Raw genomic sequence first — 24,459 nt, forward strand, 5'->3', positions numbered from 1 at the left:
GCTGTGTAGACTCACATTCAGTTTTTTTATACTATAAAGTGAGGCAATGATAAACACTTCTTATTTGTGAGTCTAGGATATCAGAAAAATGATTACATAGTTGAAAAAATGTTTGGGAGTATTTGTTAGACTAGCATCTGCAGTTGCAAGTGCACATGAATTATTGGTAATCACTTAATTCAGCTGAGTAGAGAATGACAAACCTTGATTTGTAGACACCCAACTGACTTAAAAGTCTGCAGAATAACACTAATGATGAAATATGGATTCTCAGTGTAGCCTAAATGGGATGTCAGCTTTTTCTTTGCTGCTTTACTTACTTAACTGGTGAGAAGTGCAGAGAGAATGACTTGCAGTAGCAATTCCTGGCAAATCACTGGGTTCAGATCTCCAGTCATCCTACTGAGAGCCTTATTGAGCATGCCACAGCTGCTGTCTTGCCTACATGCCCACTTTTCTTTCCAGCTAAGCAGGGGAGAGCACATAACTTGAGTTTCCTTCACATGGAATATGATGAGTCAGAACATGCACATTGAAGCTCTCCTGACTCTTCCAGTTTAGTCATAGCACAAGTCCTGGCCCATACTTGATTTAACTGTAGAGGTAAAAGCCCCTACCTAACTTAGGTTAATTTACCCAACACATTTTGCCTTTTTTTAACCTGTAGTTTTGCTTTGTGTTAATCTTAGATAAAGATAATATATACATATATATATATATATATATATATAAAATCAAGCTGGAACAAAAGGTTTTTTCAAGATAGATGAGTCTACACTAGCAGTGTTATCTGTTAGCATCTACCACTATTTTTATTCCTCTACAGCACAGTGTAGACCTGAATAGGATGATCATGGTTTTTGCTCAGCTAGATGAGAGAATAATTCATTTTGACAGTGGCATTTAATACTTCTTTAGTGGGGCATAGACTGCACTATTTCAAGGTATTATCACAGTGCATTCTACACACAGGGAAGACATGCTTCACCAGAAAAGGGTGGCAGTGCACAGAGCATGCTTTTCTTGGGATAGTGTAGATTCTTCAGTGCTGGTAGAGCTTATTAATTCTCTCTTTCTGAGTTTTCATGTAAGCTTTTCCTTGCAGCATTCAAACTAAGATTACAGATGGGAAGTGCTGACAAAGAACAGGGGAGTGTTCAATCTGAGAATGCCAACCACCTAGATGAGACACAGAAGGAGCTATGCATGCCATGTTATCTGCTATACATATAGGAGATTTAAAATTACCAGCAGCCATCAAACTACTACTCTTTGTGCCTAACTGCCTATTCAAGTGGGAATGGAGAAGGGAGAAAAAAAATTCTCTTGATCCTGTAGCTGAAACATGAACAATTTTCCTGATAAGTATTGCTTTAATGATCAGTTGCTGGCTGTATTAATTAATATTGCCACAATAACTTTCTACGTGAGGCTTTTGTATGCTAGTAAATATAATATATTTATAACATATAGGTTTTTTGTATTATAAGCAGCTTCTGGAAGTAAATGAAGTATGGCTAGTGACAAAGCATCACTGATTTATGGCTGCTGATACAGAAGCATTCTGGTCTCTTCCTCTCATTTCATTAAGACCTCATCACGTCAGTTGGTAGTTAAAATGATAGCGGCTTTTGGCACATGCACAGATCTACACATTCACTCCATGAACTGTGTCTGTAAGCTTTCTCATATTATTTGACCACTTCTGAAATATTACTTTCCCCACTTTTCCTTTCTTCTGCTTTCAAGAGACTGGTTGTAATTGAAACAAACAAACAAATAAATAAATAAAACACAGTTGGAAAACTTAATAGGAAAGATTATTCCCTCAGCTGTCATCTCTTTGCACTGTTCCAGCAGTGGCTAGCATATGTGGGAGTTTTATATGCTGACCAAGTGGAATTCCCTCCACACAAACACTGTAAACACAGGCTATAGAGAAGACTGTGCAGATCATTGATGTTGCTGCAAGATGCCTCCAGGAGGACGGGCTAGGGCATACTGTTGGTGCTGTTCAGACAATCATCTGTTGCAAAGCTTACTATGTGTCTCTTGACTGTCGGGCAGTGTGTATGTAACTCCTCAGTGCACAGTGCACATAACAGTGAGTTATGCTGTGCACTTGTGATATGCAGGACCTGATCAGAAATTCACCTCTGCCTCTCAGTCTTTCTGGGTTTTGACTTCTGTTCTCTGATTCTTTGCCTTCTGAACTAGGACTGTATCTCAGCCCTAATAGTAAAAAGATTGGCCGTCCATCAGTAGCTCAGTCCTTTAAGTGTCTGTTTTGAGTCATTTACTGACACTGTAGAGAGTCTAATAGCACAGCTGCATTTAACAGGAACACAATGCTCTGAAAGCATTCTTTGAAAGCAGCACAAAATAACATGGATGCTGGAAAATATGGCAATAGACATCTTCATGTAGACTTGTGGTTAGGGATGAACTGCATTACATATATTCTCTGGATTTTAGATGCTAGGTCCCAGTGTAGCATTCAGAAATTCAGGGTAGGTGTTTTGGCTCTCTAAACAGTGCCTGCAGAGTTCAGAGTGGGATCAACTACCAAGCTCAGCAGGAAGACACTCATAATTAAAACGCATGCAACTTTCTATTCAGCATAATTTCCACCTCAGGCCAAGGGCATGGAGTTATTTGAAAGATGGGTGCCTACATCTTTTCAATGAAAGCCTGGGGGGGTGAGGTGGGGGGAATAGCATTTGCAGCTGTGTGGCACAGGCACAGACTGCCCAGAAAAGTGGTGGATGCTCCACCTCTGGAGGCACCCAAGGCCAGATTGGATGGGATCCTGGGCAGTATAATGTGCAGCTGGGGGATTGGAACCAGGTGATCTTTGAGGTCCCTTACAACCCAGGCCATTCTATGATATTATGTATCCAGTTGCCAAAGAACTTTGCATCAATTTGTAAAACATATACCAAGGACCTGTTTGTGGCTTCTTTATTTCCTTTAAGCTTTGCCCTTCCTTCCTGAGGCCTGCAGATCACACAGAGAGCCTGCTTCCTCCAGCTGCTGTCAGTGGCTCCTTACTTAGTCTAAGGGATGGTTATTACGCAGTGAAACACAGCACTACTCCACTTCTCTGCAGTACACTCAGATCCTGCTTGCGGGGGCAACAAATTACTTGCAATTTAAGATAAGAAGTGGCATTTTGCAGAAGTCTTTTGTCTTTTAAAGATATATTTCTTTGGGGGAAAGAAAAAATCTTGGTTTCCATTTTTATTTTTTTATTTTTTTTAAATTGAGTTCTTACAGATGAGTCTTATGAGCATTTCACTTATTTTTGGGACATTGGCTGAACACAGCTGAATACAGGTTGCAGAACGGAGAGTTAATAACTTAATTAAGAGACATGAGATTTAAGACTTATGAAGTAACCTTTTCTTTCAGATATTTGTTTTTCCTGATTTGTACTGTCAGACTGTCTTGCTCCAAAACCATATTTTCCGTGAATACATATTGCATTTTCTTATTCAGTTAAATGTTCATTGAAATGGTTTGAAATAATCCTTGAGGCTTATAACATTTGGATGATGATTTACCCAGCTGTGCGTACGTGCCTTAATGTGCAGCCTCAGAACATCAGTATCATGTTTACTGCTCTGTCACTGTTGTATAATTTTTACTAAAGAAAGCTCTTAAATGCTGTGCAAAGGTTAACGATCACTTATAACTGCAGTAATTATGCAGAATACTAGTGGGTTTTGTGGAAATATTTCTTTTAAATCTGCTGTATTAAGCATTTTGCTCACCATTTTAATTTTGCCATGTGATTCATCTCCAGGTTTGTGTCAGCCTTACGTGAAAACTCGGTTGAATCCTTTACCTCTAGAGAATATCTGAGCTGTTCCTATCACTGCAGTGCTTTATTGATGCTGTATATCCTATGCATGAAATACAGAGTGAGAAAAAAGAGAACAAATGACTGCATTAATAGATAAATATTTATAGCTAGTGGGATTAACCACAGATGCCTATTAATCTTGGTTACACCAGGTTTAAGGCGATACATGATACCTTTAAAAATAAACTCCAGAGTACACTTTGGCCCCAAAAGCTTCTCTATGAGTGATATCGAACTCTGAACATGGAAAAGCCAGTTGTAAATGACTCAGGGCCCCAGTCTTCAGTTTACAGTATGGGGGCACCACAGTCTGCCTGCAAGTACATATTGTTTATTTGGGGCTGTCTTAGCCGGTAATTTGTGCTAAACCACTAAATTGCATCACACCACTAATGGCATCAGACCATCTCACCAGCCAATAACCAGCACTTTCAATTCACTTGTTTTCCTTTGTATTCTTCATTAAGTTTAGAAAATATTAGGATCCTTTTTCTCCAAAGCATGAGGAAACTATCACATTTTATCAGCCCTTCTGTGGTTAAAAGAAATTTTTGAATTATAAATTTTAACCATTGAGTTCTTAAGAGGAAATGCTATTCTTATGTCCATTCTTTTCTTGAGCCAAAAGTGTTTTACCAAGAGTAACTTAATAGGAAAATACAGACAAGCACTTAACACCATACAGATATTGAACTGTAAGACGTTTGTAAATAGAGGTTTTTAGAGTCACCTGTTAAATTTGCAACCCATGTCTTTCTAACACACTGTCAAAGAACAATAGCACAAGTAGATCAGTTTTTAGAAAAACTTACAGGAACTTACAGGAGCGTAGCTGTACACTGTAATGCCTTATTATCTCCTATTTTAGAAGCAGTTTAATCTCATTTCTGACATTATCTATTTGTTTATGCTTTATTTTACTGGTAAAATATATGTATTACATATCTACATAAAATGTGAAAGAACAGAATACAGAGTGTCCTTTATAACTTCACCAGGCTAAATATTTACTCTTCCTGTTGAGGTTTTGCTAAAGCACTTTGTGTGAACCCTCAGCCTTTCAGTTTCCAGTTCCTGGTTCTGTGTCGGGCATCAGAGGTTTCTCATGCAGCTAATATGCAAAGGGAACAGCACAGACATCATGATAGCAAGTGCAAAGGAGAAGCTCAGATCAATAGCTGGATGAAGGAGAAAGGCTTTGCTGGAATCCTCTAATCAATCTTGAATTTTAACACCTCTAGCTTGAAAATCAAGCACACAGAACAACTTTTTAGCTTGGAAAATGATTGGGAAATACAAATCTATGTATTTTAAGAGTTTTTAAAGGACTTACTGTTTAGAAAAATGTTCAGGATCCAGACTTCCTTCTAGGATGGCAAGCATCTATCTGCAGGCTAGTACCCTCTGTAGCCGGTAATCACGTGCAAAAGTACTATAGCAAAACAAAGAAAAGGTATTAATAGATTAAAATTTAAGATCTCTGACAATGAGTACCAAAGCAGATTACTTTAATTGTTAATTTTCAACAACAACCTTAGCTTAAGATGTGAAGATATCTCTAAAAGCATAGCGCTGAGTAATTATAGAACATGTAGAAAGATCATTATGCCCTGCCATTCAGTATTTAATAGCTTTTCCTTAAAGCCTCAGAGCACATCCTAGATTAGTCACTGTTTTACCATTTCTTGGGCTGTTTTATTTTCTGTAGCAGAATGTTCTTTGGGTCCTAATCATATATCTGATGACTGTGAAGAAGATTAGAGTGGGTAGATTGTATGGGAGATCACAGTGTGAACCACTGATTAATCAGCTGAGGCAAGTGTGGGGTCAGCTGTGGGAGCACAGGTGAAAGTTATGTAGCTGTGCTCCCTGGAGGGGTGGAGTTCAACTCCACCTCCTCTGAGACCTCATTTAAGGGCTGACCCTCACTGAGGCAGCATCTCTTGGAGATCGCTTGCCAGGGAGGATTGCCTCAGCTCTGGTGAGTTCCCTTTTCCTTATACCTTCTGTATTTCCACTATTTTCCTTGTAATTGCCATTCTTGTCAGTACCAGTATAGTTACTGCCAATACAGTAGATCTAGTTAAGTCCACAGCTAGAGGCTGAAAAGAATGTCAAAACTGAAGATCTATTCCAAATCCTTTCCAAAACTGTTTTGTTTTCAATTGGCCACAAATTAATTAAAACAACAGTAGAAGTATTCTACACTTTTACAAGTCCTGTTCCCTTTTGTATTTCATTTATATTAGAACCTCCAACTGTTTATACGTGCGTGGAAGACAATTTACAAGAACACTCCAGTAAGAATGATAAAGTTGCTAACATCTAAGTAAGTAGTGGCAGAATCAGGCCTTCCTGGATCCTTATCCTACAGAGATTTAATACATAAATTAATCCAACTGATTTAAAGAGTTTGTGCTTGATTAAGTTAAGAGGTGTTGAGGGATAGGGATGAGTGTTACTAAATCACTGCTTATAACTAAAATAGTTTTGTTTTTTTTTCTCACTCTGTATTTCTGAAATCCCAGACCAGTGATCTTCTAGCTAAGAGTCTAGAGGAGCACTGAATATTGCTTTACTTGTCTTATGACTGTATATTGCATAGTGAATGGCCTAGATTACATCTCCCAGTCTTGTGATTTTTCAATCCTATTCAACCACTCACTGGAACAGGTTGCTCAAGGAGGTTGTAGATGCCCCATCCCTGGATGTATTCAAGGCCAGGCTGGATGTGCCTCTGGGCAACCTGCTCTAGTGGTTGGTGACTCTGCCCATGGCAAGAGAATTGAAACTAGATGATCTTTGAGGTTCTTTTCAACCCAGGCCATTCTATGATTCAACTATTGCTGATTATTTTACTAGCTGCTTTGTGTTGAAATCTGTGTACCAGGCCAGGTAGCGCAGTTTTGTGTGTGGATGGTGTATATAACCTTATCAGTTGGACTCAGAGCATCACTTGAAAAAGCAGATCATTAGGAGTGTGGGGAAGTCAGTCAGGGCTAATTCTGAAGCTAGATTACGTGGCTGAAAATTTCCATTTATTTACTTCTTTTTTTTTTCTTTTTTTTTTTTTTATCAAGCCTTTTTTTGTTTTTCCAACATAGATTCGAATATAGATTACAAAGCAGAATTTATTTTTCACTATTAAATGAACGTATTTTATCACAGTGATTAAGGAATAAATCGATAACCTATTTTGGCAATAAAAGATACACATTTAGTGCATACTGAGTGCAGTACTCATCCATTGCTGAAATCTCTCTCACTTCAGAGTGAGATTTGTTTCCCCCATGAAGGTATCTGTCACAGGACATTTGTTTAACTTGCTGCTTACTGTGACATTTTTACTACATACTCCCATTCTGTTGGTATCGAGCAGGCTGAGCAGTCTTATTATGTTCACATTTAGAACAGCCACACACCAGGTCTTCACTTTCACTTTTGTTTTGCCTAAAAAGGAAATTGGAGCAGCAGCAGACTGAACAATCCTAAATGTTAGAAAAAAAATACATAAACCCAAGCAACAACCCAAAGCAAATACTCAGCAGTTTACTTTCGAGGGTAGTTTCAAGCTTACATTCAAGTAAACTTGTTAGAACCTAACCATCTGTAGTATGTTATTAGGTGTGTATCTGACAAAAAAAAAAAAAAGAAAAAGAGGGGATAAATAAAAAAGCTGTCAAGTGACTCTTGAACATTCAAATGGCTCAAAGGCCCTTTGTGTGGTAATGCTGGCACAGCTCCTAAGTGACCAGATGGAATTTTGTTAACACTCAACAGGTCAAGGGCTGAGATTTTGTTTTTAGCTTACTATATTTGAAAAGCTCACAGAAAATGTGTCAGGAAGCTTAATATTTTTTCCTAGTATGCAAAATTACACACATACCTTCCCTTAATGCTACCACGTTGGCAGCTTCAGAGGTTGTCACTTCTGTGAGGTGGGTAAGAATAAAGTTGTGAGAGGCATTTGTTGTTTCTGAAACTGATGGCAGTTAAAAGAAAGAAAATGGATACATATTCCTGTTATAGATTAGTCAACTTTAAGGTTGTTTTATTTACACAGTTACTGATTTTGTTAGAAACAATTTAGAAATAGACTTTGTAATAAACAGGCAAAGCCTGTATTTTTGTAAGAGATAACAAAAATATCTTACATACTCAGAAAGCTTGGTTTCTGATATCACTTACCACTAGCAGTAGTGATGTCATATTTCCATTGAAAGACAGTGGTAAAGATATAAAATTGCATTATTTCTGTGAATCCCCTTCTTCTGATACCACCACGGCTTTACTGCCATAAGGAATATCTGAAAGCTGAAAATTGGCATTGTCTTCAAGAAAGCTCTCAGAATGGCTTTCAAACCAAACAGAAAAAGAAACAAACAAACAAAAAAACCCAAATCTCTGGCACACTGTGGATGCACCGTTTGCCTTTTAAGTGCCTCATTTCCATATTGAAGGCTTTCAGGAAGCCCACGATAGGGAGAAACATGCTGTGTTACAGATTAGTATTTCATAACAGCTGACTTCTTAGAGTATCTGAGGCTTCAAGAAGAACACTAATGCAACACTGAAGCAGAGTTAGCAATATTAGTTTTGAGCCCAGGTATCATATTCAGGCAAAATTCTCGCTGCAAATGGAGTAAGATGAGCCTGGGGCCTTTGCATACAGTCTGTTCCTGTATTTGTTCAATAACTCAAACTGATAGCATAAATGTAATTATGACAGACACTGTCATAATATACTGATTGTATAATTTATATGTACTTACTTGCATAGCGTAGGCCAATGATCAGATCTTGAGCTTGTTGAAGTTAATAAGAGTTTTTCTTGGCTTCTTCAGTACTGGAACATTGTATCCTCAGGCTTGTACTGTCCAATTTCCATTTATTTATTTAATGCCCAGGTTCTGTTTATAAAATAAATGTAGGAGAAGATGATAGGCCCAGTATTTGTAAAAGGGAACAAATAATTCATTAAACAACTAATGGTAGATTAACTTTGTTATATAGATGAGAAATGAATACTTATGATCGAAGTCCTGCATTAAAGCCTCATGTGAATATCCACTCAGCTAACTTCCAGTGTTATCTGTGCATTTTGCTGTTTAACAATCCCTAGCGTGTACAGAACTTGGAAAAGGTACAGAAAATTGGGAGCCGCATTAGATTATACAAACAAAAAAAATCAGTGTTTGTTTTAATGCATCAGGGAAATAATTTGAAGGAAAAATGAAAAACATTTTCCAGAAAGTTTTCCTCTTGCTCATGTGGTGTCTTGATTAATTAACATTTGCCACTTGTACTCAATTAACTTGAGTCAACATTAGGATCAAAGCTTTCAGAGTAGGCGCAATCAGAGGAGGTTATAATCGTACCGTAATCTGTGGAGATAAACCACTTAAATATTCTCTTTAAGAAAGCTTTTTAAAATGGAGAAAGGTAAGATCTTCTATCCAGTAAGGTGACTCTGAAGAAACGAACTGTGGGATGAATGACTTTATGAAGTGAATATATTTATGAGGAGTCACGTGAACATGTGGAAATTAAGATGGAGGAAAACTGCATTTTTTTTTCTATAATTTTGACTAATCTTGACACAGCACACCACTTGGGATAAAGAGGCACCTTACCTGCCTTATTACCAATTTGTAACCCTGAAGGGATTCAGTTTTGCTTGTAGATGATGGTGTGCATTTCTGTCTGCTAAGATATTAAAAAGCTTTTGTTTAACAAAGGTCCTAATTAGTATTTTACCTTCATGCCCTTCTTGTCTCCTGGGTTTTGGTTGTGTGGAAGATCAAGAACCTTGAATAATAAATGATATGAAAAGAAAATGTGCAGTTATTGGTCAAATATATGTATTTTGTGTATTACTCGTTTCGTTCTATTCCTACTAAAAGAGTACCAGAATGGATCTTTTCATAAACTTACAACCGTATGTCTTCATTAATAAAAATAAGTATTTTTTCTAACATTAGCTGAGACTGAAATGAAATTTTAGTACCAATTCTCTGTATTGAACAATATACTTCTGTTTTATGTGTGAAAAGATCTGTTTCATCTTCTTCTAGGAAATGTTTTAAACAGAACTTTTAAGGACTTTTGTGTTTTCAAACACCATACACTATGGTGTACATAGTACTACAAGTATGGTGTACATATGCTACAATAGAGTTTCTTTAGGTCTTCAATGTTTCATCATAAAGTATAAAGATATCTAAATCTGCATCGCGTTTTCTTTGAGAGGGGACAAAAGTCTTCCAGTATTCTTTAAAGTCTTCTGAAGTGTCGGCTGTGTTATCTTGTCTTTGCAAGTCAGGACTTAAGTAAGAAGGAAAGGATCATTGGCATGCAGAAACCAAATTACAGCAGCTACAGATCAATGTAAATATGTTTGTAATAATATTGTATTAATCAAAAGGTTTGACCCTTTTGGTTCTACTTACATGCAAAGGTGTATGTTTCTTGCATCTTATGGGGCATGTTACTGAGGGAGTTCAGAGGTTGTTTGTTTGTTTAAAAAAAATGCAGCCTTTTTTGCATAGAATTGCTGCAAAATTCTGACATGGCAAGAGATTGCAAGTGAACAGGTACTGGCTGGTGCTGTTTTGTTTGGGTTTCTATCCTGGTTTTAAATACAAACTAAGTAGCTATTAGCTTATATAAACTGACCTGATTATTACCAAAAATAATTAGGTAGCTTGCTGCACAGGTGGCAGTGAGCTATACTGTATCAGTACTTGCAGGTAATAAAAATGAAGCTCTATGAGAGACTGAGGTGTCAGAAGAACAGATGATGAAGGAAACAGATAAATGAAAGAGTAGCAAGTTTTTCAGACCAGATGGCATATATCTAAGATTCAGAAATTGTTTAAGAATGAAGCATCTGAACTGTTGTCAAAAATAGGCAATCTCATTAAAATTAGCTACTATGCTAGAAAAGTAGAGCAAGTGTACCTAAGTTAAAAGCAGGTTGCAGCACTAGCCCTGCAAGTAATGATTGATCAGTATTACCTTAGTACTAGTCCAATTGGTTGGACAGAGAGGAACTTCAGCCCATCTCTGAACATGGTAGAACACAGACAAACAAGCAGGATTTCTGTCTTATATTTAACAACAATAAACTACTACTGGATTAGGAAGTCCGGATTCATGGATTTAAGTACTAATCTGGCTTAGGGCTGGGGTCTGCCTCAGGATCTGTTCAGCACCAAAAATGCAGCTGATAACACAGGATTTACCTTTCTCATTGTGGTTAAAGTCATTCCCAGGTTGTTAGGTGGAAACAGATGGACAGCAAAATCCAAGCACAGCTGGGGAGATTTGTTTGAATATCTTTTCTTGGTGAACTGAGGCATGATGTGACGGTGCAAATGCCATACAGCTTCCCTATAATCCAGTGCATCATACATGAACTGAGGCACCTATTTGTCCGGTTTCTGACTGAACGTGTAGTAGTGTATCTCAGGAAAATCATTGTGCAGGTTGGAGATGGGATGGGCTAAGTGGCATGCTTCCAGTTTCTAGTAATCTGCAGACTGGGAACTTTGTAATCCAGAATTTCTATGCATATTTCAGTCATGCATGGATTTTAGTTTCTTCACGAAAAAATTCCTCATTGAATAAACTAAATGAATCTGTTTACAGTTCCAGCCTCATAACAGTTCCACACTTTAGTTACAAGTAGTGTGAAAATATACTTTCTCCTTTTAGCTTCTTGCTTAATAATTTCATTTTTGTATTCTAGTAGTTGTGTTAGGAGCAATAGTAAATAGCAGCTTTCTTTTCATCAAGTTAGCTCTGCTCATGGTTCCATATACCTCAATCATTTTCACTCAGTCATCTTTTTTACATGAAGAGCTCTTGCTGACTTAATTTTTTGAGGCACTCCTTACTTTTGCTCAGCCATTCCTGTGCCTTTTTTACTGCCTCCGGTTATTACTGACCCTGCGTGCCTGGAGACACCTGCAGATGTATCTTGCATGCCTGCCACAGCACCCCTGTCTATTTGTCTGCTCTCTGAAATGTGCATCTCTGTGCCCTGAGCACCTTCTCTGACACTGCGGACTGAACAATGTCTGCAGAGCAGTCTGCAGTTCTTGATCATCCTGGTACAGCACAACAGGAATTCAGAATGAATAGGATAACTTGCAACCATAATGCATCAGTACCTGAAATCACAACAGTATACTGAGTGTCAATCAAAAGATACAGGAAATATTAATGATACATGTATTATTTTTTTTAAATATCAATATACTGGAAAAAGGTCACAAGATGGAGAAAAATGAACTGCTCAGACTGCTGCTATCAATCTAAATACCTTTCTGAAACACGAATTAATTACTTAATTTTTAATCTTAGTCTGAAAAGGTATCTTTTTGGTGTACTTTTACTTTCTCTGTGGTTTGGATGAAGATGGTTTGGACTCAAAGCAAAATTAGCAAGTTAGTTCTTGGACACAGAAACTGTGTCACCAAACACACCTTGTAAAACTATCTGTAGCTTATCCAGAATTCCTGAAGCCCTGACCCAAAACAAGGGTGATGAACTACCAGTTTTCTTATGAGATAAAGAAACAGTACTTCTGCATGAAAGAAATTAGTAAGTGAAAATAGGAGTGAGTCATAATAAAGCTCTCATAAATAAGGGTACAGTGAAATGAAATGGAATATTAAAGCATTAATTTATGTGAATCAGTTTCTATTCTGTAAAAATGCCTGTGCAAGATTGCAGTAATAGTGCCACATACCCAAAAGCAGCAGCAGTTAGTAAAGGATTGAATCCACTCCATTTTACTGAGTGTTTGTGTAATTACCAAGGGAAATCAAAATGCAATAGGAGGTGGAATGGACAGTTGGGTTTGACAGCTTGCCAGATTCCTCTTTCCAACTTATCTGTTTGTATCTTTAGGATATATGGTATTAAATTCTGTGGGGCTTAGGGCTTTCCATGGGAGAGAACTAATGATTCTGACAGCAATCTTGTAAGCCAGGTGTAAGTACAAGTGACTCCTTGTGCTTGGGATCATCAACACAATAGTTGATACTGCTGTTAAACTTCTGACTTGATTCTTCACAAATTTACAGCGTGATAACAGATTGCTGAGCAACTATACCATATGAATCACAGCTAGCCTTGTTTTTACCTTGATCGTCTTGGCCTTGTCCTCTTAAATCTCCCCAACCTAATAGTCTTTCACGTAACTCTACATATTGACAGAATCTACTTATTCACATTTCTCTGATACTTAGCTGAAAAAAAAAAGCCTTATATTGGCTTTGTCCTGTGGATTTTTTATCTCTGAGAACCTGATCAGTCTCTGCAATAACAAGCCTGCTGGAAACAGCTTCTGCAGAGTGAGAGAAAGAGATGGAAAAGTAAGCAAGAGATGATCACAAGGAAACAACGGGGTTTTTGTATGTGAAAAGAAAGCATCTGTGGCTTCCTCCCTAAATGACAGGTTCAGTGCAACTGTGAAACTGCAGAAATCAGGAAGCCTTGTGTAATTATATGGTAGGAACCCACTGGAGTACTGCTGCCTTTTCACTCTGAATATCCCTGTCAGTGTCATTTCAACTGTAAGGTTTGTTCTTTTCAGGGCAATAAAAGGAGAAGGGAGGAAAAAGAAGAAACCCTCTGAATCTGTTTAAGATCTATTTGCATATGTCCAATACTTCACAACGTCAAAGAAAAATGAGTCTTTTGAGGTGTAAACCTTGCTTAGGAGGGAGAAGGCCCTGGCTATGACAAGAAGAGACAAAGTGAGCAAATAACATGTTTCCTGAAGGACACTTCTTCCCCCTGTCCTTGTGGCCTTCTGATGTTGTGGCCAGGCCAGAGGTCTGGTGTTCCTGCAGTATTGCTACTTGTGTTTTCTTTTCTTTTTTTTTTTGCACAGGATAAGAGCTATGTCTAAAGACGCAAGAGGTTTAGAATTGTAGGTTTGTTAGAAGTTCAAGAAGTATCATTATTTGTTTTAAAAACACAGTTTTAGCGTATGGTTTCTAATTTAATTTCCCTGTGTTGTATTTTAAAAGTACTTAGAAAATCTAATCTCATCTAGCGAATGGCAATTTGGTTTATATTGCAATAGGGTTTCATAAAATGTTTTAAAAGTAATATGGCATACCGTTGCCGTAAGCACTGACTGATATTTGAAAGTTAGATGTGCGCATATGTCAGTGAGATATACGCGTGCTTAGTATCATGACAAATTGAGTCATTGGTCCTAGGGATTGAAATATTTAGTCAATCACATTTGAAAATTACAGCCTGCTGCATACCACGTGTAAGGGTAGACTATTTAAATAGTGGACATTCCCCAGAAAAAGGAAGCAGAAAGTGGGAGTGTAGGAAAACAAATGGGGGAGACATTCTCAATGCCTATTGTAGGTTCTGATGTGGCAGTGCGTGTTGAGCTGTTGATGGAGTGCCATTAAATAAACATGCAGCATTCAAGGTTGCTGGGCAGTACCATAAGCCAATACTGGGAAAAGTTTTCTCTCTTGCTGGCTCGTTCAAGGAGAGTGAGGACAGGTGGTAGGGAGCAGAACTATGTGTGGCTTCCCCAGAGTCTTTACAGAGTCGAATTTAGGAGGAAGAGAGTTCCTGTCCATAAGGTAGCTAAGAAAATGCACATTAGTGATTAAACAATTGAACATCCTAATAAACAATTTCATACCTAAACACTGGGAACTTCAAAAATGAAGCATCATACTTTTATCTCTATGGTCTGCAAAAATGGAAGTGGGATGAAAGCCCCAGCTCTGGCTGAGAAGCAGAGTGGCTCTAGGAGGAGCACAGTTCCTCTCCCTCCATGGTATACCTGATTCTGCAGCGGGCTGCCAGTGCTTCACAGGCAAATAATGGCAGCATCAGGGAAGCTGCGGCTTTGCCTCCTTTCCTTGGCACCATCCTATATGTGGGCAAGTGAGGAGCAAGGAAAGTGCAACTGCTGCCAGCTCTCTCAGAAGGGGCTTTCTGCATTGATGTGAGTCTCTGAAGCAGCACTGGCTGCCTTTCAGGCCCAGAGGATGTGTGGCAAAGAGGGTGTACCTGCGGTTCTGTAGGGCTGGTGTGAAGGCTTTCTGATTAGTCACTGGGGAATGGTAGGCGGCTAGACACTATTTAACATTATTTGTTTGGAGTAACAATTCCTGCCTCCTGAGAGAGTTGGCATGGAAACTGCTTCAGCACTTGTGTTTTAAAGGGTAGCCCATTCAGCACAGGGTTAGTCATCTGCGTGAAAAGCCAGAGACTGGGCCTGCAGCTGCCAGCACTGCTGCTTCACTCCCAAATACAGAGAATACTCAAAATGGCAGCTGCAATACTGCCCTAACTTTTGTGAGAATAAATGGGTGGCTGTTGAGAGTTACATTACATGGTTTGAGTTGATTTGTGGCTGCCCTTTTTTCCTGTAGAAGGAGGGGTTATTTAATTATCTGAAATTTACAAAAGAAGTTTCTTATTTCTAGAAGATGCATTATATTTTTATGGATGGATTAAATTTGAAGAGTTAGCACAGTTCATATAAACAATGCTTACAACAAAGTGGTGAAAAATGGCATAATCCTTAAAAGGCTGTAAGCTCAGCACTGGGGGGTTGTGAATGTGTAGCCAAGATGGAAATTTTTTCCATACAGAAGGATACAAGCAGAGATACTGCTGCTGGTTCTCTGAACCAACTTGGCTGAGAGAATATTGATGGCTAAATTGCTGCTCAGCAGCATTTCATAAAGTGCCTGCTGGCGTCCTGCTCTCAGATGCAGGAGGATAAATGCATGCGTAAATTTGAAAGGTTTAATTTCATGCGTACCCTTTGACTCCAGGCTTTTTATATCCTCAGAATACAGAACATTAATTCCTTCTTCACTGGTACAGAATTTTGTTTACTTTGCAGTTACTGTTTACGTTCATTGCTGTTACCAAAAGTCTAAGGACACTGATTTCTTTTTTCTTTGTGTTTACCAAGCAGATAATCTAAGTGATGCCCTGAAAAAGCTGAAGATAACAGCCACTGACAGCACAGCAGATAGCTTGGAGGGATGCTTGGATTGTCTACTTCAAGCTCTGGCACAAAACAGTAAGTTCTATGGACCTTTCAACTTTTAATCATACCATGGTATCAGTGAATAAAAAGAGAGGTAATAAATTGTAGCTAAAACCTCATGCAAGCAGTGGGCTGATAGATCAGTTGTTCAGGGTTACACCTATCTGTGACATTCAGATGCCAGTGAAGACAGTGATAAGAAAATCTTGCTACTTGAAACCATTGTGGTTCAGTCCTTTTTCAAGTATTATGAAGTAGCACAAAAAATTTCCCAAGTGAGGATATGACAAGGATGAACAAATGGGCCCAACAGCACAAGGAGAGGGGATATGGGATCTACTTGCTAATAAACCATTGTGTCCTACTGGCAGTTGGCAACTTCTCCTCATACTTGTTATTAACATTTACTATTGCCAGTTGTTTCAAGTAGCAGAAATGGGCTGGATATTTAAATGATAGATAAATAATAAATTAAGAATGAAATAAAATGATGGTTTTGTTGTGTGGTTTGGTTGGATTTATTTATTTATTTATTTATTTGCTTTGGTTAGTTTTTATCCCCCCAAAAGCTGCGAAATGTGTGTCCATACTCCAGGCACTACTGATAAGCCTTGTTTTTTCTGCATTATGTTATTCTACAAATCACAGTCTTTTGGCTTTCTTGTTGTAAAATCCTTCATGAGGTTTTTCACGGTAGAACATAAGTCCCATTCGTATCACATCAAAGATGTCATGTGGATAATAACAGTCTTTGTATTTAATAGTAGTGCTTTTTTCATTTTAATTATTTTGCAGGGAGATGTCAGCCAGAGATCAAACCATTTTTTTGAAAATAAGGAATCACTTTTGTTATGGTTTAGTTATTAGGCATATCCAATACTTTAATCTAATTTCCCATTGGTTTTGGTATTTCCAATACTCCCATGTCAAATATTTTTATTAAGGAATTTGTTATTCCTAATAAAAAAGAAATGGTATGATAAAATGATGATGCGTTTAGCATAAATAACAGAGATTATCATTTTGCCAATGGAAGTTGCATAGTTTTACAACAGCACAAGTTTAGAGAAAATTATTTTCCATCTGCTAATGTGCAGCAAACATACCAGTGCTTCCTTGCAGCCAGATGACTGTTCTGTCATGGTCCAGGGCTTTGCTCTTTCCTTCCAAAATCTTTTCTCTTCTGGTCTTGTGGCTGCTAAATCAGATAAACAGATTAGGATTTTGACCCATTTCTTTGGGGTAGTTTTACAGCATACAGCTATAATCCTTCTGGAGTTTAAACCAATCCAATAGATTTGTTCAAGGACTATTTATATTATGCAACTGTTCTTCTAAACATTGTAGTTACTATTGGGCCAACAATATATTGTGAAAATCCATCTTCTTTCATCAAGCAGCCAATGAATGTCCTTTCTTATAGTTCTCACCCATCCACTTCCTAACATGGATTCATTTATTTGGCACACTATATATCATATATATACAGATTGCATATATGGTAATATCATAAAGATATGACACAAGCTGTACCTCTGTGTCTGTGTATCAGTGCATCTCTATGTACCCATATATCTCACACAAAGAAGATTTAGGGCTAAACGATCACAAATGTTTTAACATTAACAAAATTTACAAATGTGGATATTAAGAATAACAATTAAAGCTATGACAAAGCAAGACAATATTACAGAATGGCTTAGGAGATGACATCCATCCTCTTCAGAGAAAACAGTTTAAACAGACTAAAGTCAAATAACCAGCTTCTAATTTTAACATTAAGTGGTTTTCTCTTTTTTATTCTTGAAGCAAAGTTTTTGATGCTTTAAATCAATTTTATTTTTTAAAGAACTTGATTTGCCTGAAATGAGCTGAAACAGAAGAACAAGTGAACTACGGTGCAAAAACTTAATAAAACTTAATAACACCGTTATTAAGTTTCTTCCAGACAAGTCAAATTTCGATATCTTGAGAATAAGCTATTAAAACAGAATTTACAGGACTAATAAATCTGATACTCTGAACTTTCCTGGCTGTATATACACACATACATCTATATTTGCATATATCTACATATTATGGTAACTGAAGTTTGTGAGGACTTCTTTAAAGACTTCATACTGTACAGACTGTGCCCAGAGTGCATGGCATAATGTCATAATGATTGATTCCTCTGAGGGCAGAATTAAATAATATCTAGGAAAATAACAGGGAATGTGTTTTATATGGGGAAGTTCCATTACTTATGTTTTCATATAACATTAAAATAAAAATGTTTCCATCAGGAAGCATTCAAAGAAAGGTAGAAGGTGAGTAGTAATAATGAGAAGTCAGATTGTCTATACTAAATTATATATATATATAATATATATATAATTATTATATATATATATATTGATTGTAATAACTGGAAAATTAATAGTAAGGTTTCACAAATAATGATTCTACTTTTCTTTAGGATATCCCCATGTATGATTATATTAATTAAACTTACATTCTGATTATAGTTCAGTAAATCATCATATTAGAGAAAAAACTGGAAAATAAACAATGCAAGAAATAAAGTGTATTTAAAGGAATTTTCTTAGGACTGTTTTCATTGAGAGTTCACCATGGTATCTAAAGTCATATTATTTAAGTTCAAATCATTCAGACTTCAGAACATAAATTATTTTATGTAAAAAAACATAGTGTATTATTATTACAGTAATGGAACCCATTCCCATCTACCAACAGCCAAAAATCCAGTGTAATTGTGATTTTAACAAAGGAAATAAAAATGTTTTGTTCCCACAAGTTCAACACACCCCTACAGCATGTACATGAGAATGTTCCTCAGACTATTTCACTGCCTTGAGTTGCAGCATAGTCTCCTGGCTGCTGCAGGAACATAAGGAACTTTCATTTGTCTCTAGCAGTACGTAACAGTTTTGGTTCTATTTTCTTTGCTTGCAATCTTTTAACTTTTTATTGTTAAACGGTTACAAATCACTTTCTTCCAATCCCATTTTATGTACTATATAGGAAGAGGTGGCAAAGCTGTGATGAATGTTGTAGCTTTTAATTTCTTTTTATGTAGCCTTCCATTTTTCCTTTCGTTTTTTGTTGTTTTTTTTTTTTTCCTTTCCTAACTCTTTTGCCAACCCATCTTTTGATAACAGCAGACAGGCTGTAGTGCCATGGAACGTGACAGCCCTTTTCTCTATCCTTATGAGCTATTCTGCAGTTTGTCACACCAAACAAACTAAGTCATATGCGTACACATGTACAACAGAACACAAGGGTGAGTCAAATAGTGCTTTGTGATAGCTGCCGATAAGCAATTTGCAGGTCAAACTGAAATGTTTTTAGCTACTGTTTTGTCTAGGGAGATGGCTGTATAGCCCTTCACATCTGACACCTGGGTCTAAAAATCCGGCACAGACGGTTTCTTCAGGAGACACTGTTTGGAGAGATGCTTATTCCTGTTTATGCTGACATTTATTTCTTCAGTGCTTCTGGCTGAGGCCAGTCATATTTAAACTAGCTAGAGCCACTAGACAAAACTAAGGGCTATAGGCTGTAAGAAAGAACAATGGTAGAGGAGTAAGAGCTAAGTGCACACTGCTAATGCATTACAATAATAAAAACACACCTTATTTTGTGGACTTCTTCCATCATTCCCAGTGAAGACAACTGGCATAGACAGGGACTTTGCAACCATTCTGCCCACCAGATTTCTGAAAGGAAAACACAATTGCTTGATCTCTCTCCATCCACCAGTGTTCATCATCTCTAAACAAATAAACTTTCTGTGCTTCAGATCTCTAGGAGCAGGCTGTGGTGCGTGGTCAACAAGCAGTTAGCAGCAGAGAAACAGCCAGTCATCATGCACTGAATAAAACACTGCCTTCTATCAAATTAGAAGGTGAAATTCACTTACCACATCTTGTCTTTTAAAAACTATATATTAAACAAATGACTCCACTGTCTGCTCTGTACATTTTAGATTTATGGGCATGGTTTGGTGTGTTATTGTCAAGAAAGAATTTTGCTGACCCAGAAGCAGGCAGTTTACCATAGTATGAAGTGCAGAATTATCATAGTGATGGGAAAAGACAATGAAAAAAGAGAAATTACTTCATCAGTGAATTTGCTTTTGAGGTTCTGTACCTTTTGTTCAACTCAGCTTTAAAAAAGCATTAGCTGTGCATTGAAAATGTGATTTCATTTTGTGCTTAGTATGATAGAATTCCTTCTGTTATAGGTTGAGACCTCTACAAACAGGGATTGTTCCCCCCCCCACCCACAAAATAGCTTAGAGTAATGAAAAGCTTATGTTGAAGCTGCTTTTTGATGTCTGTAAAGAAAAAAAGAATTAAAGTCTGCAGAAAAAAAAAATAATAATAACAGGAGGAAATCAAGGGATAAAGAACTCTGGTATGTGATTCTGAATGCATTTTTCTTAGAGAAAGGTGGTCATGTCATAGACTCATAGAATCATTACAGTCAGAAAGAGCACTGAGATCCTCTAGTTCAACCACCAACCATCACCAGCATCACGCTAAGCCATATCCCTAAGTGCCACACCTTCACATTACTTAACTCCTCCAGTAATGGTGACTGCACCACCTCCCTGGACAGCCCATTCCAGTGCCTCACCTTATCTCCCTGTGCTCACAGTGGAATGAGGAGCAAGTTCCTCCCCTGGGATGTCAGTCTGCCCACTGGCCCCACTCAAACAAGATGTACTTGTCTGCAGCCCAGGGCTGTCTGCCTGCACATCTTGGATGTATTGAGCAAAGCTGTATATTTAGTGTGATATTTTTTGCTAAATTTTCATTATATTAGCAGCTTTGGAATCAAAGGGTACTTTGTGTTTTTGTTCTAATTACAATTACAGATTGATGTTCTTCCCCTACATACAAATGGAAGTGAAAGTATTGCTGATGATGCAAGGGAGGTCTGTTTACTTTCCTGTCCAGCTGAAATTGTCAGTGCAACTACTGTAGAAAAATGGCAGTATTAAATACTGTCTCTAGTGGCATCATTAGGCTTGTATTATTGAATGTTATTACTTTTTGAATAACAAATTGTACCTGATTATTACATGTTCAAATTATTTTCTATTTGGGAACCAAAGGCCTATGTTACAAAAAAGGAAACAATTATTTGGTTTCAGAAGTTTTGTTTATAAGGCACAATTTTATGTATTGCATTATTATAATAACTCAAAGGAGTAACTTCAACTTAAATTGTTTTATGCAGGAAAAAATCTGTGAGACAATGGATATAATTTCATCCATTTATGATCTTCTTGGCTCAGATACTTTCAAATCAAAGACAGCCTAAGTTGACAGAAAAATATGATCTCTGAACATGTGCATAGGAATCTGGGGGTGTTGTATAAAAATGGAGGGAATGAGAAGATTAAAGCATTTTTGCACTGGATGAAGGTATTTTGAAAGGTTACAAACTAATAATCTTATATAATTCCCACTTCTTGTGAGAAGTAGAAAATGCTTTATTTTTTATTTCACATCTTTTTCAAAAGATGACCATATACTATTGGATTTAGGAAACAGTAGGTTAATTGTAAAGAAAATACAAGAGGAAGCAATATCCATCACTGCATATCACTATGTAGTGATTTGTACTCCACTAAGCACTATCTCATAAATACTGCATCTATTAAAAAAAATTACAGCTAACCTGAGATCCTCAAATAGAGGTCCACAAAAAAAAGGACTGCATAAGAAAAAGAAAACAAGAGATATTGGTTCTCTTTTAAACCACAGACCTTCTGGGACAATTACTGCAGTAATAACAAAATAATAAAGAAAATGTTCTTGCTAGTCCAGACATGCTGTGATTCAGAGACAAGAGGTTACAGCAGACATACATAACCCAGATTTGAGAGATGAGAAATCTGAAAATCTGCTGAGAACGTTATTTTTGGCTCTCATACACTCAGTGTAAGAGGCTGAAAATGCCCACTAATCTCAGCCTTCAACACCCAGCTCCAAAAAGTGTCTGGCATGTGACTGAAGCAGAAAGGCAAGCACACACATTTCCAAATATTTTTTACACTTAGTTTTTTGGAGGCTAAGCCTATGAGTTCACACATTGCTATGTAAAAATGCTAAAGCAGAATTACACCAATAGAGATGTGCTTAAATGAGAAGGGAAGGGCCTCATTTTTGGAAGAAGTTTAGAAATTTGGGAAAGAACTTAGTGTGCAATGAGAAAGGTTTGAAGTAGCACACTTTCCCTTGTAGATATGATTGGCTAAGATATGCAGTTTTCTATTTGTTGAACTATGCTAATGCCTGATAAATCAAGAAGCTATCATATTACTCATGAAAATTTTAATTTCAACATTTATTTTGCGGCTTCTTTGGCATGTCATTTCCTTTCCCATAATAAATATAATTACTTTGTACTATTTTTTTCCCCCCAAGAATATACCTTGGCTACATACTGCCCTGTATTGATTTAGATATATTCTCTCTGTTGCATCAGTAGGAAAATATATTATAAACTTCCCAAGGAACTGCTAGTAGATCTCTTCCATCACTTCCTGCTGTTTCGGCTTTCTGTTGTTGAGATCATGAGCTCAGCCCTCCTACCTAAACCTTCTGTTCAGGTTTTCTCATGCAAGTCACCAGTAGGTTTTCTAAAACCCCATGGTTCCTATTTGATGGCATCACAGAGGAGGATGTGGTAGCATCTGCTGAAAAAAAAATGTTGGATTTTAGCAGAGATTGCTGATTTCTCACATTCCTTCCTTAGAGATGAGACTTGCTATCCTATGTCCCAAATCTCCAGTAGGCATTTGCTTCCAAAGGCATCTACTTTTCCATTTTTTATGTCTTGGTGGATTTCCAGTTCTCGCAACCATATGCTAACACAGAGGTTATATCTGAGTTGGAAATTCTTTATTATGTTCTGTTCTTTATTATCGACTTTCATATGTTATTTAGTACTTACACTCTTCCTATAACTGACATTACTTTTTCTGATCTTCACTGGCCATAGAAGACAGAACAATTCCTGTACTTGAGCAGCAAAATCACAGAGAATTCAGAGATAATTTTTTGTTATTGCTAAATTCATTCTTCACACAGTCAGACAAGCATCTACATACTGAACTTGTAGCACATCAGAGTGCCACATGGCTTCAGAAAATGCTGTGCCTGTTTAGTATTTAAGAAGGGGTCAATTCACATTTTGTTTCTATGAAAGTAAAAGGTTGGCTACTCTCCCACACCAAACACAGAAGAGAAGAATTTGTAGAATGTTCTATCCTAACAGAGTTATTCTAAGAAATAAAAATTATATATGAATTTCATTCATTCCCATTTTGGAAGCATTTTATGCTAACTCATTTCCCTTTCTGAAGTATGGAGAACCTCAGCATTTCACAGTTTGCTCAAGCAAACTTGGCCACAAACAACACTAAACCAACCTTCTCCAGTATTGCAATCAAATTTGAGCAGAGTAAGATTAAGACACGTCACCTCACATGGATTGTTATTCAGTAACAAAGTGAACCTCTGCTCCGCATTAGAGCCGAAAATAAAACAATAACTGCCTGTAGGTGCTAATTTGACACTCACATGTAGGATTAACTTTTGGATACTGTTATTTCACGTAAGAGCACTCACAGATTTAATGCTCATTACTAACAAATAAGCTGCAAGAACACAAGCCAGCAGGCAACAGTGGCAGGAGAACACAAAATGAGTGAGCAAACAATGATACCAGTTAACTGTGGGCTTATTAGCAAGTAGCTGAATCAAGGCCAACATTAAATGTGTCTGCCCTGTAGCACTGAGCTACCTGTAGCACCTTGAACAGCACATTTCCTGAGCCTATTGGAGACATGAAGTGATATCTGTTTGTCAGCTGCTAAGTCTTGACCCAGCTTCTTTGGATTCAGTGATGCAGACATAATTAATTGAATCTGTCTTCTCAATCCAAGAGAGGGAGGGGAAGTAGGAACAGAAAAAATATGAGACTAAGTAGAGGAGTAACGAGGAATAAAAGCTGTGCCTATTTTTAAAGGAAGGAAAGAAATGAAAGAAGGGCAGGAGATATGTAAAATTAGCATTTTGAAAGAAAACCATCAAATTAAATGCAGATACCTGAGTGGTGACGGATGCTGAATCTTCATAATTCCCACTGCCTTTTGCAGCAGCTGCTCATGCTCAGAATTTCTACTGACTTTGCTCAGTAGCTGCTGCATGAATGTTCAGAACAGAGTAAAATTAGTACAAGAAATAGAAAAAATGATCATGATTCTGCCAGCATTTGCCAATACCCTTGTCTTTGAGGACAAATTCTTATATACTGTTAGTCCCATTGAATCTAAGTTATACTTGTATGAAGTTATATGCATAAGTTGCTCCGAAAGTAATGCCTCCTATTTATTTATTTATTTATTTGTTTATTTTTACCATAATCACCACTGTTAGCCAATTCGTGAAGATGAGCTGATCAAGACCTTCTTCATTTCATGGTATGACAGTTGTGCTTCACTGTCCAGAACATAGCTTGT

General features: G+C 37.3%; 1 protein-coding gene and 1 long non-coding RNA gene across 20 annotated transcripts in view; one reads left to right on the forward strand and one right to left on the reverse strand.

The window, feature by feature from the left end:
* The window catches only part of RAP1GDS1 (Rap1 GTPase-GDP dissociation stimulator 1), an 81,061-nt gene that overhangs the window by 12,549 nt on the left and 44,053 nt on the right, over nt 1-24,459 (forward strand). For 13 of the 19 annotated variants that reach the window (XR_014945394.1, XM_085545270.1, XM_015862108.3 and 10 more), the window contains exon 2: nt 15,846-15,953. Coding sequence is in view for 4 of the 19 variants with exons in the window: in XM_015862106.3 (XP_015717592.1) it covers nt 15,846-15,953 (108 nt within the window). In the remaining 15 variants the exon portion in view is untranslated. Of the gene's footprint in view, nt 1-15,842; nt 15,954-24,459 lie in introns of all 19 variants that reach the window. The other 6 variants (XM_085545265.1, XM_085545272.1, XM_085545266.1 and 3 more) reach the window with 1 other exon arrangement.
* The window catches only part of LOC107313662 (uncharacterized), a 63,203-nt gene that overhangs the window by 11,010 nt on the left and 27,734 nt on the right, over nt 1-24,459 (reverse strand). The window contains exons 5-11 of the long non-coding RNA XR_014945395.1: nt 24,047-24,141; nt 19,555-19,639; nt 17,027-17,118; nt 9,623-9,673; nt 8,638-8,775; nt 8,054-8,179; nt 5,199-5,297 (exon numbers count right to left, since the gene is read on the reverse strand). This is a non-coding gene — a long non-coding RNA (uncharacterized LOC107313662). The remainder of the gene's footprint in view (nt 1-5,198; nt 5,298-8,053; nt 8,180-8,637; nt 8,776-9,622; nt 9,674-17,026; nt 17,119-19,554; nt 19,640-24,046; nt 24,142-24,459) is intronic.

Source organism: Coturnix japonica, chromosome 4 (genome assembly GCF_054131305.1).
Source record: "Coturnix japonica strain WE chromosome 4, WE-NBRP24, whole genome shotgun sequence".
In the NCBI taxonomy this organism is placed as follows: domain Eukaryota; kingdom Metazoa; phylum Chordata; class Aves; order Galliformes; family Phasianidae; genus Coturnix; species Coturnix japonica.